Source organism: Cavia porcellus, unplaced genomic scaffold, assembly GCF_034190915.1.
Source record: "Cavia porcellus strain 051 isolate PalLab524CR breed Dunkin Hartley unplaced genomic scaffold, mCavPor4.1 scaffold_7, whole genome shotgun sequence".
Taxonomy (NCBI): domain Eukaryota; kingdom Metazoa; phylum Chordata; class Mammalia; order Rodentia; family Caviidae; genus Cavia; species Cavia porcellus.
This window is the reverse complement of record NW_026947490.1, coordinates 28,053,026-28,065,971: the sequence shown is the minus strand read 5'-3', so window position 1 is coordinate 28,065,971 and position 12,946 is coordinate 28,053,026. Positions and strand designations below refer to the sequence as shown.

Below are 12,946 nucleotides of genomic sequence, written 5' to 3'. Positions count from 1 at the left end.
CTAGTTACATTTTATTTAGTCTTTTTGAGACAAGGTCTCAGTATGCAATTCAGGCTGGCCTTGAGTTCACCTTGCAGCCCAGGCTGGTCTTGAACTTGCCACCATCCTTATGCCTCAGGCTCCCCTGATGCTGGGATTACAGGAGTGCATTCATTCATTCATTCATGGTACTGGCGATTGAACTCAAAGCATTTTGCATGCTAGGCAAGCACTCTACCATTGAGCTGCATCCCCAGACCCCAGTTACACACTGAGACGGTAGTGGAGGTCAGTTTCCCCTCCCACCTGCCTAACCCAGAGCCTTTGCCCTGAGCTGCAGCCCCAGCTCTTTGTTCTTTTGTAACAGGGTCTCACTGAGAGGCTAACTGGCCCAAACTGGGGAAAAGAGGATCCTTTCCCATTAAACCAGCTCTAACAAAGGTGTAACTAACCAACAAAACATGCAACCAGTTCAGTTTGGTGAGATATGGCTGTGCAACCACAGTCCTACTTACAGAATACACCTCTCACCCAGAATACGCCCCTACCCCAGCTCCCGGAGCAACACTTTGCTTCCTGTTACTATAGTTTAAGTGCTGGATATTGAACCAGGGGCAGTTTACCAGAGTTAGACCTCTAGCCCTTTCTATTTTATTTTTTTTTTACACTTTTTTTTTCTTTTTATTGGTACCAGGGATCGAACTTGCGACCTCCTGCTTACAAGGTAGGTGCTTATGCTGCTGAGCTAAATCCCCAGCCCCACCCTTTTTATTTTTAACAGAGGTCACTTTTGATCCTCCTGTCTCAGCCTCTGGATTACCTGAGAGTACACAGCAAGTATAAACTTTCATATGAATGGGTCATATGGTTCATGCTCTAACACTGGTGCTTTCTTTATAGAGTACATACTTTTAATTAGGATTGTGAGGTAATAATTGCTATGTAGTCCTGGCCAGCCTTGGGCTCATGAGGATCCTCATGCCCCAGACTTCTCAATGTGCAGATTAGAGGGGTATGCAATCATTCATTCCCCTACATCTTTCTTCTTTTCTTTTCTTTTTTTTGTACCAGGGATTGAACTAATGACCTCATGCTTTCCAGGCAGGCACTTGTGCCACTGAGCTATATCCCCGGCCCTCTCCCAAGCTTTGAGACTAGGACTGTGTAATTCAAAATGGTCCTGCACTCATTATGTACCCTGGACTGGCCTTGAACTCCAGACAATCTCCTGCCTCAGCCTCCCCTTAGAATTTTAGATCTGGATGGGAAAACGTTTGTGTAGCACTTGCCTAGTGAGGCCCTGGTTTCCATCCCTTGAACTGCAAGAGTAAAAAAGCTTCATTTCTCTAGAATACTCTAAAAAAACTTTAATACGTAGTTTTAAACAAATTCTTTTTGGCAAATGAAGTAGGGTAGCCACCACCCCACAGCCCTGAGGAGAGAAAAAAAATTGGAAAAGCCAATGAAGCAGGCAGGGCTTAAGGTCCAGTCTTGCAGCAGCTTCTGAGGATCAGCTCAGTCCAAGGGTAAGTTCAGATCCACTGGGGACGCGGCCAGGATGCCCTCCTGGAAAAGACAGCAGTTCGGCTTAGTGCAGAGAGGCAACCACCACGCATGCGCAGATGCAGTAGGGGCTAGAGGATGTTGGAAGGTTGGGAGGTAGAAGGAGAGACTCTGGAAGAATGGTGGGGTGTCCTAGGACTTGGATGATTAAGAGCAGAGGCTCAGTGACAGTCACAAGCCCCGCCTGAGGGATATTTCCTCTCTGCTCTGGCAGGACTAGGAGAGGAACAGAATCCTGTGAGGCTGTGGCAGGGTTTAAGCAGGTTAAGCTATTGAAGTCTTGGGCCTAGTTTCTTGTCTCACCAGAACTTGCCTGTTACCATTCTGTAAAAGCTGCCCTTTGTACAAGCACACAGCTCCTTTGCTGAGCGTTTTTTCTTTCTTTTCCCAGATAGGGTCTTGGTATGCAGTTTAGGCTGGTCTTGACCTACATTGCCCAGGCTGGCCTCAAATTCCCAGGGATCCTTCCAGACTCAGCCTCCCAAGTGCTGGGATGCTCGGCTTGTGCCACTACACCTAACTGGTGCCACACTTATCTCCAGTCCCTTCAAGGTGGGACCAAGGTCTTAAAGGGGTTCTTCCTGTGGCTGGGACACTTTCAAGCATCTGCTGCTCCCCACTCCCTACCCCTCGGGTCATCTATTCCTGTGAGAAGCTCAGAGGCAGTCCCTAGTGGCCACCAGGGTCCCTCCAGCCTAGCCACCAGCAAATGGCCCACAGTCTTCCCCTGAGCTACCTCCAAATGAAAAGGTCCAGCGGGAGGAAGTAACCGTTTGAGCTAAAGCCACCAGAGAAACATGAACATCAGTTCAGGTTCGCACGGCTAAGTCCAAGCTCAGTGACACAGGGTCTGGTCACCAGTCTGGCTGCCATCACTTGTCTCCTCCCTGTTGCTCTTTCTGCTCCAACCCCATAAGCCTCCTCCAGAGCTGGCCCAGTCCTTCTCACAGTGACTAAGGCTATGGCCACAGATGAGGAGAGACCAGAGCAAGGGAGGTGGGGACAGGTACAGGTTACCCAACACCCTGAAGAACAACCCGAGACCTGCACTGAACTATCCACACCCCCTCATTTTTTAAAAACTTTTGGGGAGAGGCATGGAGTCTTTCTATGTGGCCCAGGCTGGCCTCAAACTCACAGCCCTTCTCCTGCCTCAGCCTCCTAAATGCTGAGATTACAGGGGTGCGCCACCACGTCTGGCTGTCCAGCCCTTTATTAAATTTTTTTTCTTTTTCTTCCTTTTTACCCTTGAAAGTCCGGGGATTTAGCTTCGCGGAGTACCTGCCTTGAAAGTGTGAGGTCATGAGTTCGATCCCCAGTACAAAAAAAAAAAAAAAAAAAAAGCGTAAGTCTTTTTATCCTTGAATAAAATGGATTTGGAAAAAAATTAAAAAATAAAATAAAATTTAAAATTTTGAGTTTTTGTTTGTTTGTTTTTTGGAGACAGAATCTTGCTATGTGGCTTAGGTTGGTCTTGAACTCATGATGTAACCCAGGTTGTCCTCCAATTCCTGGTCGTTCTGCCTCAGCATCCTCAGTGGCTGGGGTCACAGGTATGTGCCACTACACCCAGTCAGTGGCGGAGGGCTGGGTGTGGATCAATGGCAGGGCGCTTGTATAGTATACCCAAGGCCTTGGGAACAGTACCAGCAGCACAAATAAATAGCCAGGTATAGTGGCACACACCTGATATTCTAGCTCTTGGAAAGCTAAGGCAAGAGGATCACTGTGAGTTCAAGGCCAGCCTGAGCTACATAGTGAGATCAAGATAAACCTGGACTACATAGTGAGACCCTGTCTCAAAACCAAACCAAACCAAACTATAAGTAAGAGGCCAAGAAACCTCCTTGTTATCCCAGGGCATCCCAGAAGGTACAGAAGCGAGGAGGCAGGGGAGGGGACCCAAGGGGAAAGGCATCTGGGTGGGCAGCACAGGTAACGCATGCGGTCATCAGGCAATCATACAGATACCCAAAAGTGCCAGGCAGTGCCCCACTTACTTCCCAGGGTGCTCCTGCCTGCTTCCCCCACGAGCCCCTCACAGCAGTATAGCCACTCTCCAACCTTACAGAGGAGGAAGCTGTAGGGCTGGGGAGGCCCCGCTCCGCCCACTCAGGTCCCAGCTGCTGGTGTCTGCCAGTGGCTTTAGCCAGGCTGTGTCTGGACAAATCTCACGGTGCCCGGGACCCGGCAAGGCTCAGTAACAGACTGAATGAATGGTGGACCTGGGAGTTGAGAGGTTTGCAAGGAAACTAACGCCACCCCCAGCCACTCCATCACAGCACAGTTGGGTAAACTGAAGCCCAGGGAAGGTTTGGTGGCTCACCCAGCCTCCTTGGGCCTGGATCCAGGGTGTGAAACTGTGTATGTGTTCCACGCTAAGTCCAGCCAGGGTACCTCCCAGCCGGGCCACGCGCCGGCTCAGCTCCATGGCCAGGGCCAGCCGGGCCAAGGGCTCCGGGGAAGGCGGTGGGGGCCCTGGGCACGGTAGCGAGGAGATGGTGCAGCTCGGGCCAGGACTGCCTTCCCGGTTGGAGAACAGCTCCACAAGGCGGGCGAAGGAGCCAGTGGACAGGCGAGCCAGCTTGTGGCACAAGGCGGGGTCCAGCGCCAGCTGTGGGATGGGAGGGAAGAGGGGAGCTGAACTTGGTCAGCCAGCGGGTAGGGCAGCTAATGCTAGCCATGACCCTCCTTCGCACCAGTCTGACTGGAAGGCCTCGGCCAAAAGGCCCCCTGCAGGTGACCTAGAACCTGCTAAGCCACACACACCCCCTCCCAGTTTCTCACAGCTGGAGCCAAATCCTATTTCCGATGTTAATCTTCTAGCAACGCCTCCTACACTGAGGCAATGCTACCTTAAAACCAAAGAAAGCCATTCATTTAAAGAATTACCCTGACTGTACCCCACCATTGAACCTTTCTTTGAAGGTCTGTCCCACTCTCCCACCTATCTTCCAAACAAACTGCAGGTCCAGGGCCAGGGGTTTTAGCTCAGCAGTACAAGTGCCTGCTTGGCAAGCGCAAGGTCATGAATTCAATTCCTGATATCAAAAAAAAAAAAAAAAAGCAGGTCCAGCTTCAGACCCCCAACACTGACTACCCTGCCACTCTGATCCTCACTAGGACAAGGAACAGGGAAGCCTGTCACCTTCTGGTTGATGACTTCTGCCTCCTCCTCCAACAAAGCCACCAGCCTCCGAAGCAGGGCTTCCTTCTCCGTGGGTGGGGGCCCTTGCAATTCTAAGGGCAGAAGAGAATTGGCCTGGAGACAGCCTTACTCCCCTCCTTTCCCCTTCTCCAGGGCCCCATATCCTCACCTGAGCTGGGCGGAGATCTCAGCTGCTCTTGGACCAGCTGTTCCAGCCGCTGGGCCACCAGGGCATAGAAGTCAGGAGTAGCTGGGTCTGGGGTGAAAAGTGAACGATATTTGGTCTCTTTGGAGTAAAATCAAGCCCAGAGAAAAAACTTAGGAAAAGATCACCAAATTCTGTACCTTCTACTTTACTGTGTCCCCAAATTGACTCTGAATGTCAGCATAAGACTGGAGTTTGAAGACTATACCATCCAAGGAGAACAAACAAGGCATTCCTGCCTTACCACCCTCTCCCTCATACATTTCAGACATCACCAATTGATCAAAGCATTCATCTCTCCCATTGCAAATTTCTTTTCATGCTAGTACCCCAGCAGTCTATCCTGCTTCACTTAGGAGAGGAAACCTGTCGATCACTCTTGATCAAGCCTGATGACCTGCTACCCCATTGCTATTCTGCTCCTGGGAAAACAGAGAAGCAAAGAAGAGATAGTCATACAAACAAAAACCAGGTGTCCTGCTTCTATGGGGAATACCTGTTTCTACTAAAGGGACACTCTTAGGAGGCAGAAGAATACATGGAACAGAAATATCAACCAGACAGGGAGTAGTCTGAGCATGGTGGTACACACCTGCTATCCCAGCATTTGGGAGGCTGAGGCAGAAATATCTCTGTGTGTTCAAGGCCAGCCTGAACTACATAGTAAGACCCTGTTTTTTTTTAAAATACTGCCAAAAGCAGGCTGGGCATGGTGGTGCACTCCTGTAACCTTAGTACTCTGGAGGCTGAGGCAGGAGGATCATTGCAAGTTTGAGACCAGCCTGGGCTACAAAGTGAGCCCAAGGCCAGTCTGAACCGCATAGCAAGACCCTATCTCAAAAAGACAAAAAAAAAAAAAAGCCAAAAGTCTGCTCTCCACAGTTAGCTCACAGAATTGACAAAAATCAAAAAATCTGAGTTAGAGCTGGGGGCACAATGATAAAGGCTGGTGCTGGAGACCCCACATAGCTACGCAATAGCCCAGAGCTTGACATAGTAGCTTATCTGGTCTGTGCTTTAGGAACTACAAGTCCTGGCCCTATTGGTTCCAGGGCTAGGATCTCAGGGAAGGAGCGGGGATCTCTTACCAGGTTCTGAGCTATAGCAGGGGCGGAGGGGCAGAGAACAAGGCCGAGAAGACTCAGGAGGAACAGCTCCTTGGCCCAGGGGGCAGGGAAGACATCTTCGAAGGCGACTCAGGAAGTCTCTCGGCTCCACTTGGGCAGGGCTCCTGGGGAGAGGACCTCAGAGAGTGACCCCAGAGACCTCCTGCAAGCAGTCTCTTTCTCCTCCTGTGGAGGCCCATCCTTGTGTTGATGGCAGCTGAGTCAGTTAGAAATATTATAGGCAGTGAGACATGGCTAGGTCCTTATAGGAGCCAATGCAGAGGCCCAGATACTTGGCAACTGCAGGGGAGACAGACATCTCCTGCTGTGGGCCAGGCCTCAAGACAAAAGACTAAACAAATGCACCCTTATCCTGAGGATTGATATTCTAAATAGTTCTCTATCACCTGAGGAAGCCTGGAGTCACCATCCCATCCCCCTAGGTAAGAGTCACTGCTCCTTAAGAATGCCTGTTTTCTATGTGACTGGCTTTCCCATTTGTCCTAATGTAATCAATTTTACCTGAACTATTGATCTTATTGGCTAACTGTAGTTATGTCTCACCTTCTGCCCATCTACCTTGTGAGTTCCCAGTCTCCCCCAACCTTGAAGCCATCTCACCCCATAATTTTGCTCTATAAAACTCCCTAGAAAAGACAGAGTCCTTGGCAACCCGCTTGGGACCCCTTCTGTGTGTCTCAGACAGAAGCTTTCTTTCTCTCAAGAAATATATTCTGTCCTTAACCTCTGTTGTTTCTAAAATTCATTCTTCGATTTTAGGGAACACAAACTCGAGTACATAGTAAGTTGGGAGTTTCATTCCCCTATATCACTTGAAACCCTAGGGAGGCAGACATGAAGCGAGGAGACAGGCTGAAACCAGGAGAAAGAGTTAAAGAGGCCCTCAACCCAAATATAGGCCTGGGTGAAGACGGCAAGCCCTCTTACCTGGGCGGACAGGGAGTGAGGGACCCGGCAGCCTCACCCCGCCTCAGAAAGGCAGCTAGGACTCTCAGCGTATCCTCCCGGAGTTCCAGCTCTTCTGAGCCTGCCATGGAGACAGCTGTAAGAAAGAGGGCAGAAGGGATGTTCTGACAGTTCAGTGGAAAGCAGAGGCTTCGGGTCCCAACTCCTACGCCCTGAACAGACAACAGACCAGGACTCAAGGCGCCCAAAGGAGTAGGGTATTGAACACTGGGGCCTAAGACAGAGACTCCTGGATTCCGAGGGAGACTTGGGATGAGGACTGACTACTTTATCCTGGGAATCTAAGCGAGTAGATGGCTGGGGCGTGGACTCCTGAATCTCCATGGGAGAATGACATTTGACTCTGACTCCTGGATTCTGCAGGAGACAAATATCAAGCTGCTTAAACCCTTAGAAGATCAGAAACTACTAATCCCAGAGGCTTTGCGGCAAACATTCCCTTTGTTCTGCGCTTCTCCGCCGCTCAGCCTCCTGGGAAATGTAGTTCCAGCTATGAAACTGGAGTCCAGAACCCCGGGCGTTTGGAGCGGGAGAAGCGAGATTAGGATGCCAGCTCCTAGATTCTGGCCCCTTCCTCTTCCTTCTTTACCCCAGCCCTCGACAACACCTTACTCACCTAATCCAGGGCCCCGCCGCAGCCCCGGTCCGCGCTGTCCCCGACTCCGCCTCCACTCACAAACTTTTAGCAGTTCAACTTTCCCGCGCCTGCGCACGAAGGCACTTTGGTAACCGCCTCCTAGAAAGGTTGGACGGGGTGACGCCTAATTTGCATGTGACGTTCCCAGCATGCCTGTGGCCGGAAGATCAAAAAAGGGCTTGAAAGGAAAGGCCGGGCTTCTTCGGACCGCCCCTTTGTCTTTTGAATTTTTACCCAAAGGATGGTAAAGTTATTTTTACCACGGAAAAATCGATAGAGAAGAAAGTCCCAGCGCTCTGTAGTTTAGCTGACAGAAAACGGGGCGTGCAGATTCAAGTTTGAGAGCTATCTGGAGTCCCCAAAGGGTGCGGCCCCGTACCCCGCGAGTCCCGACGCTCCCAGGGTAGGTAATGCGGAAGAACTGCGGAAAACTCGTGGCATCTGGAGCGAGGATCGAGGGAGAGGATGGGTCTGCACTGATAGCTGCAGAAGAAGGCCGTGTACTCTGTGAAACAAGAAGGGAGTTCCAGGGGCCCGGGATTTAGCTCAGCGACGTAAGCTTCTGCCTGGTCGTGAGTTCGATCCCCGGTACCAAAAAAAAAAAAAAAAAAAGTTACAATGGCCGGCGCTGGAGATCGGCTATGAAAAAACTAGAGAAGGTCAGGAGGAAGAGAGAAGCCGTTTCCATTGGGTGTTCCCGGGGGAAGGGGAAGGGTGGCTTCAGATCGGAACAAGTCCTCTTTACAACGCGGAGCGTGTTTTTTCCGGGGACTGTAGTGGAAGGAGGGAATTGGGAAGGGGCTGTGTAGAATAACTGTAGGAGTCTCTACTGGGGAAAAGTACGGCAGTAGCAGCTGCTCTGGAATAACTAGGGAAGGAGGCCATTCTGAAAGTGAGGTTACCTGCTTGGTGATGTGGGTGAGGGCGTGCTTTATATATACTAAAAGGTTTTGAGGTGAAAGAATTGAGGGGCTAGATCGGCTGCTGAATTCACTTGGGAAGGGAGGAGTCGACTCCGGATATGGAGAGTCCTTGCAGGATAGGAGGATGGTTCCCTGTTTGTACCCCAGGAAAACATAGGTGAAGGGCCTGCCCGGTAGCTGAGGAGGAGGAGGTTTCAGTGTGAGCCCCGGGAGAGTGGGTGCAGAAGGCTCCTCGCGCCCAGGAACTGCCCCGTGCGCGCAGGCCGGACCATGGGAACCCCAAAGCCACGGATCTTGCCCTGGTTGAGGTCAATGCTGGACCAGGGGCAGCTGGAGGGTGTGGCCTGGCTGGACGAGGGGCGCAAGCGCTTCCGCATCCCTTGGAAGCATGGCCTGAGGCAGGATGCACAGGCGGAAGACTTCGGCATCTTCAAGGTAGGCCCCGGAATTCAGGGAACACGGGAAACTGAGAGCTCTGCACAGAGTAACAAGTACAGTGGTAGAGCTCTTGCCTTATATGCTCAAGGCCCTGGGCTCGATCCCCAGCACCACACACACACACACACACACACACACACACACACACACACAGACAAAATAAGAAACTCCGAGGAGGCGGAGCCAACCTTCGTGGAGCAAGCTTCTGCTGACACTGATGGGTGGGGTAGCAGGGGGCGGGGCCATCAGAGTCGGCTAGATGTTGATTGGTGACTAGAATGGAATGCCCAGTTCCAGGTTACACCAGAAAAGTGAGTTGGGTCTCTAAGGAAGTGTGTCCTCGAAGTTGGGAGCTCACGTGGTAGAATTCTTGAAACATCGGAGATAGGGTGACCACTAAATTAGGGTAATTAGTGATGGTAAACCGTTAGGAATGTGATGAGATGGGGAGCCCGAGGTGAGTTCAATCCAGGGTACCAAAAAAAAAAAGAATGTGATAAGTCAGTGCTATGACAGAGGGTGTGCTGGAGTGGTAGTGGCTGAGTTAGACACCAAGTAAGGCCTAGAAAACTAGCTTAGAGAGCTAGGTGTGGTGGTGCACTTCTGTAATCCCAGGGCTCCAGAGGCTGAGGCAGCAGGATTGCTATTTTTGAGGCCAGTCTGTAATACATAGCAAGACCCTGTTAGCTGAGGTGGGTAGGGATGAGGGTTTGGGGAGCAGTGACTCCAAGTATAATTTGGGGACAGGATCTCTTGGATTTGCTCTTGGCATGGGAGGAGTGAGGACCAGAGGAGGCAGGGTTAGGGCCGCAGGTGCACAGTCTCTGAGTCTCTTTACTATCATATATTGATTGTTGCCACAGGCCTGGGCTGAGGCCAGCGGTGCTTACATTCCCGGGAGGGATAAGCCTGATTTGCCAACCTGGAAGAGGAATTTCCGATCAGCCCTTAACCGGAAGGAAGTGTTGCGTTTAGCTGAGGACCGGAGCAAGGACCCTCACGATCCTCATAAGGTTTATGAATTTGTGGACTCAGGTGTGCCAAAGCAGGGTTTTCCACAGCGGCTTGGGATCTGGGGGGGATCTCTGGAATGTACACTTTGCTCACCCCTTCTTCACAGAAGCCAGGGACTCTTCCCAGCTGGACACCTCACCGGAAACCAACGAGGGAGGCAGTACCTATGACAACCAGGTGACAACACACCCAGCCCTCTGCGTGTTTCTGCCCTGTCCCGAAGCCCCGTTCAGGCCTCATCCTCTCTATTGTGTCCCCTCTACCCTGTCACCCGCTAGACTCTGGCCAGGCTGATGGAATATCTGGCTGTTTCCTCCAGGAAGACATCTTGGATGTGTTGAGTGACATAGGAGTCTCACTCCCAGATGACAGGGCCCAGGAGCAGTGCCCTCAGCATTTATTGAGCTACAAATTGGACAACCCCATGCCCTGTCCAAACCGAGGACCCTCTGAAAACCCACTGAAGCTGTTATTGTTACCGGAGGAACGTGAGTGCCAGCTGTTGGGTGGCAGGGCCACGGTGGGCACAGCGGGCCCTCACCTGATTTCTCTTTCTCTTCCCCCATCAAACCACCACTACTGTTGCTGTTGCCGCCACCACTGTTGTCACTGCTCAGAGTGGGAGTTTGAGGTGACTGCCTTCTACCGGGGCCATCAGGTATTCCAGCAGACCATCTTCTGCCCAAAGGGCCTGCGGCTGGTGGGCTTAGAACCTGGGGACAGGACATTGCCTGGACAGCCAATAACACTGCCAGACCCTGAGGTGTCCTTGACAGACAAGCGGGTGACAGGCTATGTGAGGCGTGTGCTGGGCAGCCTGGGTGGAGGCCTGGCTCTGTGGCGGGAAGGGCAGTGGCTCCGTGCACAGCGGCTGGGGCACTGTCATGCATACTGGGCCATGGGCGAGGAGCTGCTCCCTGACTGTGAGCATGGGCACAAAGGCGAGGTCCCCAAGGACGTGGACAGCAGTGTGTTCGACTTGAGGCCCTTCGTTGCAGGTGAGTGCCCTGTGTGGGGAGTTGCAGAGTGGCCAGGTAAAGGGCTCCAAGGCCAGGCAGCGTGGGACTGAATTCAGACTTGGCCCTCTGCTTGGCAGCGGATACGCCACTCTTACAGGCAGTGATGGCTCCTCCCCACTGCTGGGGCTGGGGGAGCCACAGGCTGTACACAGCAGGTCCCAGGGAAATGGCTACCACTGTCCTTGATGTAACTACAGCAGATATCCAGACAGCAGGAGGTCTGGGGACAAAGATCAGCAAGATAGCACTTGTCCAGCAAGTGTGAAGCCCTGGGTGCCATTTCCTGCACACCCCAAGAAAACGGCTAGCAGGGAAGAAAACCCTTAGGGCTTTGCTGGCAGGCAAAACTCTGCAGTGATGCCAGTGAGCTGGGTTGTTCGGTTTTGTGTGGTACCCACCAGCCACACCGACTGGTGGGAGGCAGTGAGCCAAGTGCAACCGAGGATTGAGTTTCAAATTTTATTTTTTTTTCCCCGAGACAGAGTCTCCAAAACTCAGGCTGGCCTCAAACTTGTGGCAGTCCTCCTGCCTCAGCTTCTCAAGTCCTGGGATTACAGGCATGCGCCATTACACCCGCCTTAGTTACAATTTAAATTTAAATGGCCACCTTTGGCAGCAGTCCACATATTGGACAACACAACCACAAAGCGTTAAAGAGCAGTAAATGCGGGGCTGGGGATTTAGCTCAGCGGCATAAGCACCTGCCTTGCAAGCAGGCAGTTGTGAGTTCGATCCCCGGTACCGATAAAAACGAAAAAGACCAAAAAAAAAAAAAAAAAAAAGGGCAGTAAGTGCGAACCCCCCTCTAACGCCACCGAGTGTCCTTGGGGTGGGCCCGACCTCCCATAGGGCCTGGTTCTCCTGCAGAGGATAGGGCTCTGGGTACTCGGGTGAGAAAAGGGCAGTGGGGGCCAGGAAGCAGGAACGTTTCAGGTTACAGCAGTGTTCCCAGGACTGTCTGCAAATGGCAGTCCCCACCCCGCCCCACAGCGGCAGAGGACATTAGTTTGTGGAAATGGTGGGGGTCACTATTTGAGTTGAAGGCACAGGGTGGGGAGGGGCTCCTTCCTTCTCTGACTAGACTCCTGGACCCCCAGATCTGATCGCCTTCATAGGAGGAAGCAGACACTCACCACGTTACACCATCTGGTTCTGTCTGGGGGAGTCATGGCCTCACAACCAACAGTGGGTCAAGAGGCTCGTGATGGTCAAGGTGCTTGCGGCCCTGGGCTCCTATGGGTGGGAGGCCTTGTCTTGCAAAGGGAAGAGGTTACAACACCACCAATTCCCAGAAACCCTGGGACCTAGAGAGTTCAAAATTCCCAGAAGCCCTTCAGAGACACTAACTTCCAAGGGTCAGCTGTCACCAGTACCTCATCCCCAGGAGCTCCTGTGTGTCCTTCACACCCCATCCTTATCCTGGAGGCTGTTTGAACTCTCTAGGCCCTAGGGAAGTTGGCAGACCTCAAGTCCTGCCAGCCTTCCAGGAATCCTGACCACAACCTGCCCAGCCTAGGGACTCTGGCTCCTGACTTTATGATGATAAGAAACTATAGTTCCCAGCAGCCCTGCTCCTCAGGGTTCATTCTGGGCTATGCTGGGGCTGATGGGAGTTGTGGTCCACTGTTCCTCCCCCGTGGTGGACCATGGTTAGCTGTTTTCCCTGACTCATTTGTCCTCCCTCCCTTCCTCAGGTGGTTCCCACTTGCCTCAAAGCCCTGTTAAACATAGCCCAGTCAGGGGGCGCCTCTTCCCTGGAGAATACTGTGGACTTGCACATTTCCAGCAGCCAGCCCTTTTCCCTCACCAACGAGCAGTACAGGGCATGCCTGCAGGACCTGGTTGAGGACATGGATTTCTAGGCCACCTGGGAGGCCTGAACCCTGACGCTTTACTTGCATCAATAAAGCAGGCCCTGCTACACTTA

At 52.1% G+C, this 12,946-nt stretch overlaps 2 protein-coding genes across 7 annotated transcripts; one reads left to right on the top strand and one right to left on the bottom strand.

Annotated features, from left to right (window-relative positions):
* Positions 1-1,331: 1,331 nt before the first annotated feature.
* On the bottom strand, positions 1,332-7,749 carry Bcl2l12 (BCL2 like 12). Of its 2 annotated transcripts, none has more exons than XM_013147901.3 (7): positions 7,605-7,749; positions 6,950-7,064; positions 5,984-6,126; positions 4,860-4,946; positions 4,691-4,782; positions 3,869-4,156; positions 1,332-1,545 (listed from the first exon to the last, which is right to left on the bottom strand). In XM_013147901.3, exons 2-7 carry the CDS (start codon positions 7,054-7,056, stop codon positions 1,495-1,497), a joined length of 768 nt encoding a protein of 255 aa, XP_013003355.1. In that variant the 5' UTR covers positions 7,057-7,064; positions 7,605-7,749; the 3' UTR covers positions 1,332-1,494. The 2 variants fall into 2 exon arrangements, with proteins under 2 accessions (XP_013003355.1, XP_013003354.1); XM_013147900.3 differs by lacking the exon at positions 7,605-7,749 and adding an exon at positions 7,158-7,373.
* A 77-nt stretch (positions 7,750-7,826) lies between these two features.
* Positions 7,827-12,946, top strand: Irf3 (interferon regulatory factor 3). Of its 5 annotated transcripts, none has more exons than XM_063253134.1 (8): positions 7,827-8,028; positions 8,811-8,983; positions 9,850-10,021; positions 10,107-10,177; positions 10,320-10,488; positions 10,618-10,998; positions 12,117-12,232; positions 12,714-12,946. In XM_063253134.1, exons 2-8 carry the CDS (start codon positions 8,819-8,821, stop codon positions 12,879-12,881), a joined length of 1,242 nt encoding a protein of 413 aa, XP_063109204.1. In that variant the 5' UTR covers positions 7,827-8,028; positions 8,811-8,818; the 3' UTR covers positions 12,882-12,946. The 5 variants fall into 5 exon arrangements, with proteins under 5 accessions (XP_063109204.1, XP_063109203.1, XP_063109201.1 ...); XM_063253133.1 differs by having other exon boundaries at positions 8,696-8,983; XM_063253131.1 differs by having other exon boundaries at positions 7,827-8,179; positions 8,696-8,983.

What these genes read in the sequence shown, in the direction of transcription:
- Irf3 (XM_063253134.1), top strand. Translation starts at nt 8,819, where the DNA reads ATGGGAACCCCAAAGCCACGGATCTTGCCCTGGTTGAGGTCAATGCTG. An exon ending in CTTGAGGCCCTTCGTTGCAG is followed by an intron (nt 10,999 to 12,116) that starts GTGAGTGCCCTG and finishes CTGGACCCCCAG; the next exon opens with ATCTGATCGCCTTCATAGGA. An exon ending in AGAGGCTCGTGATGGTCAAG is followed by an intron (nt 12,233 to 12,713) that starts GTGCTTGCGGCC and finishes TCCCTTCCTCAG; the next exon opens with GTGGTTCCCACTTGCCTCAA.
- Bcl2l12 (XM_013147901.3), bottom strand. Translation starts at nt 7,056, where the DNA reads ATGGCAGGCTCAGAAGAGCTGGAACTCCGGGAGGATACGCTGAGAGTC. An exon ending in CTGCTATAGCTCAGAACCTG is followed by an intron (nt 4,947 to 5,983) that starts GTAAGAGATCCC and finishes TTTTCACCCCAG; the next exon opens with ACCCAGCTACTCCTGACTTC. An exon ending in CAGAAGTCATCAACCAGAAG is followed by an intron (nt 4,157 to 4,690) that starts GTGACAGGCTTC and finishes CCCATCCCACAG; the next exon opens with CTGGCGCTGGACCCCGCCTT.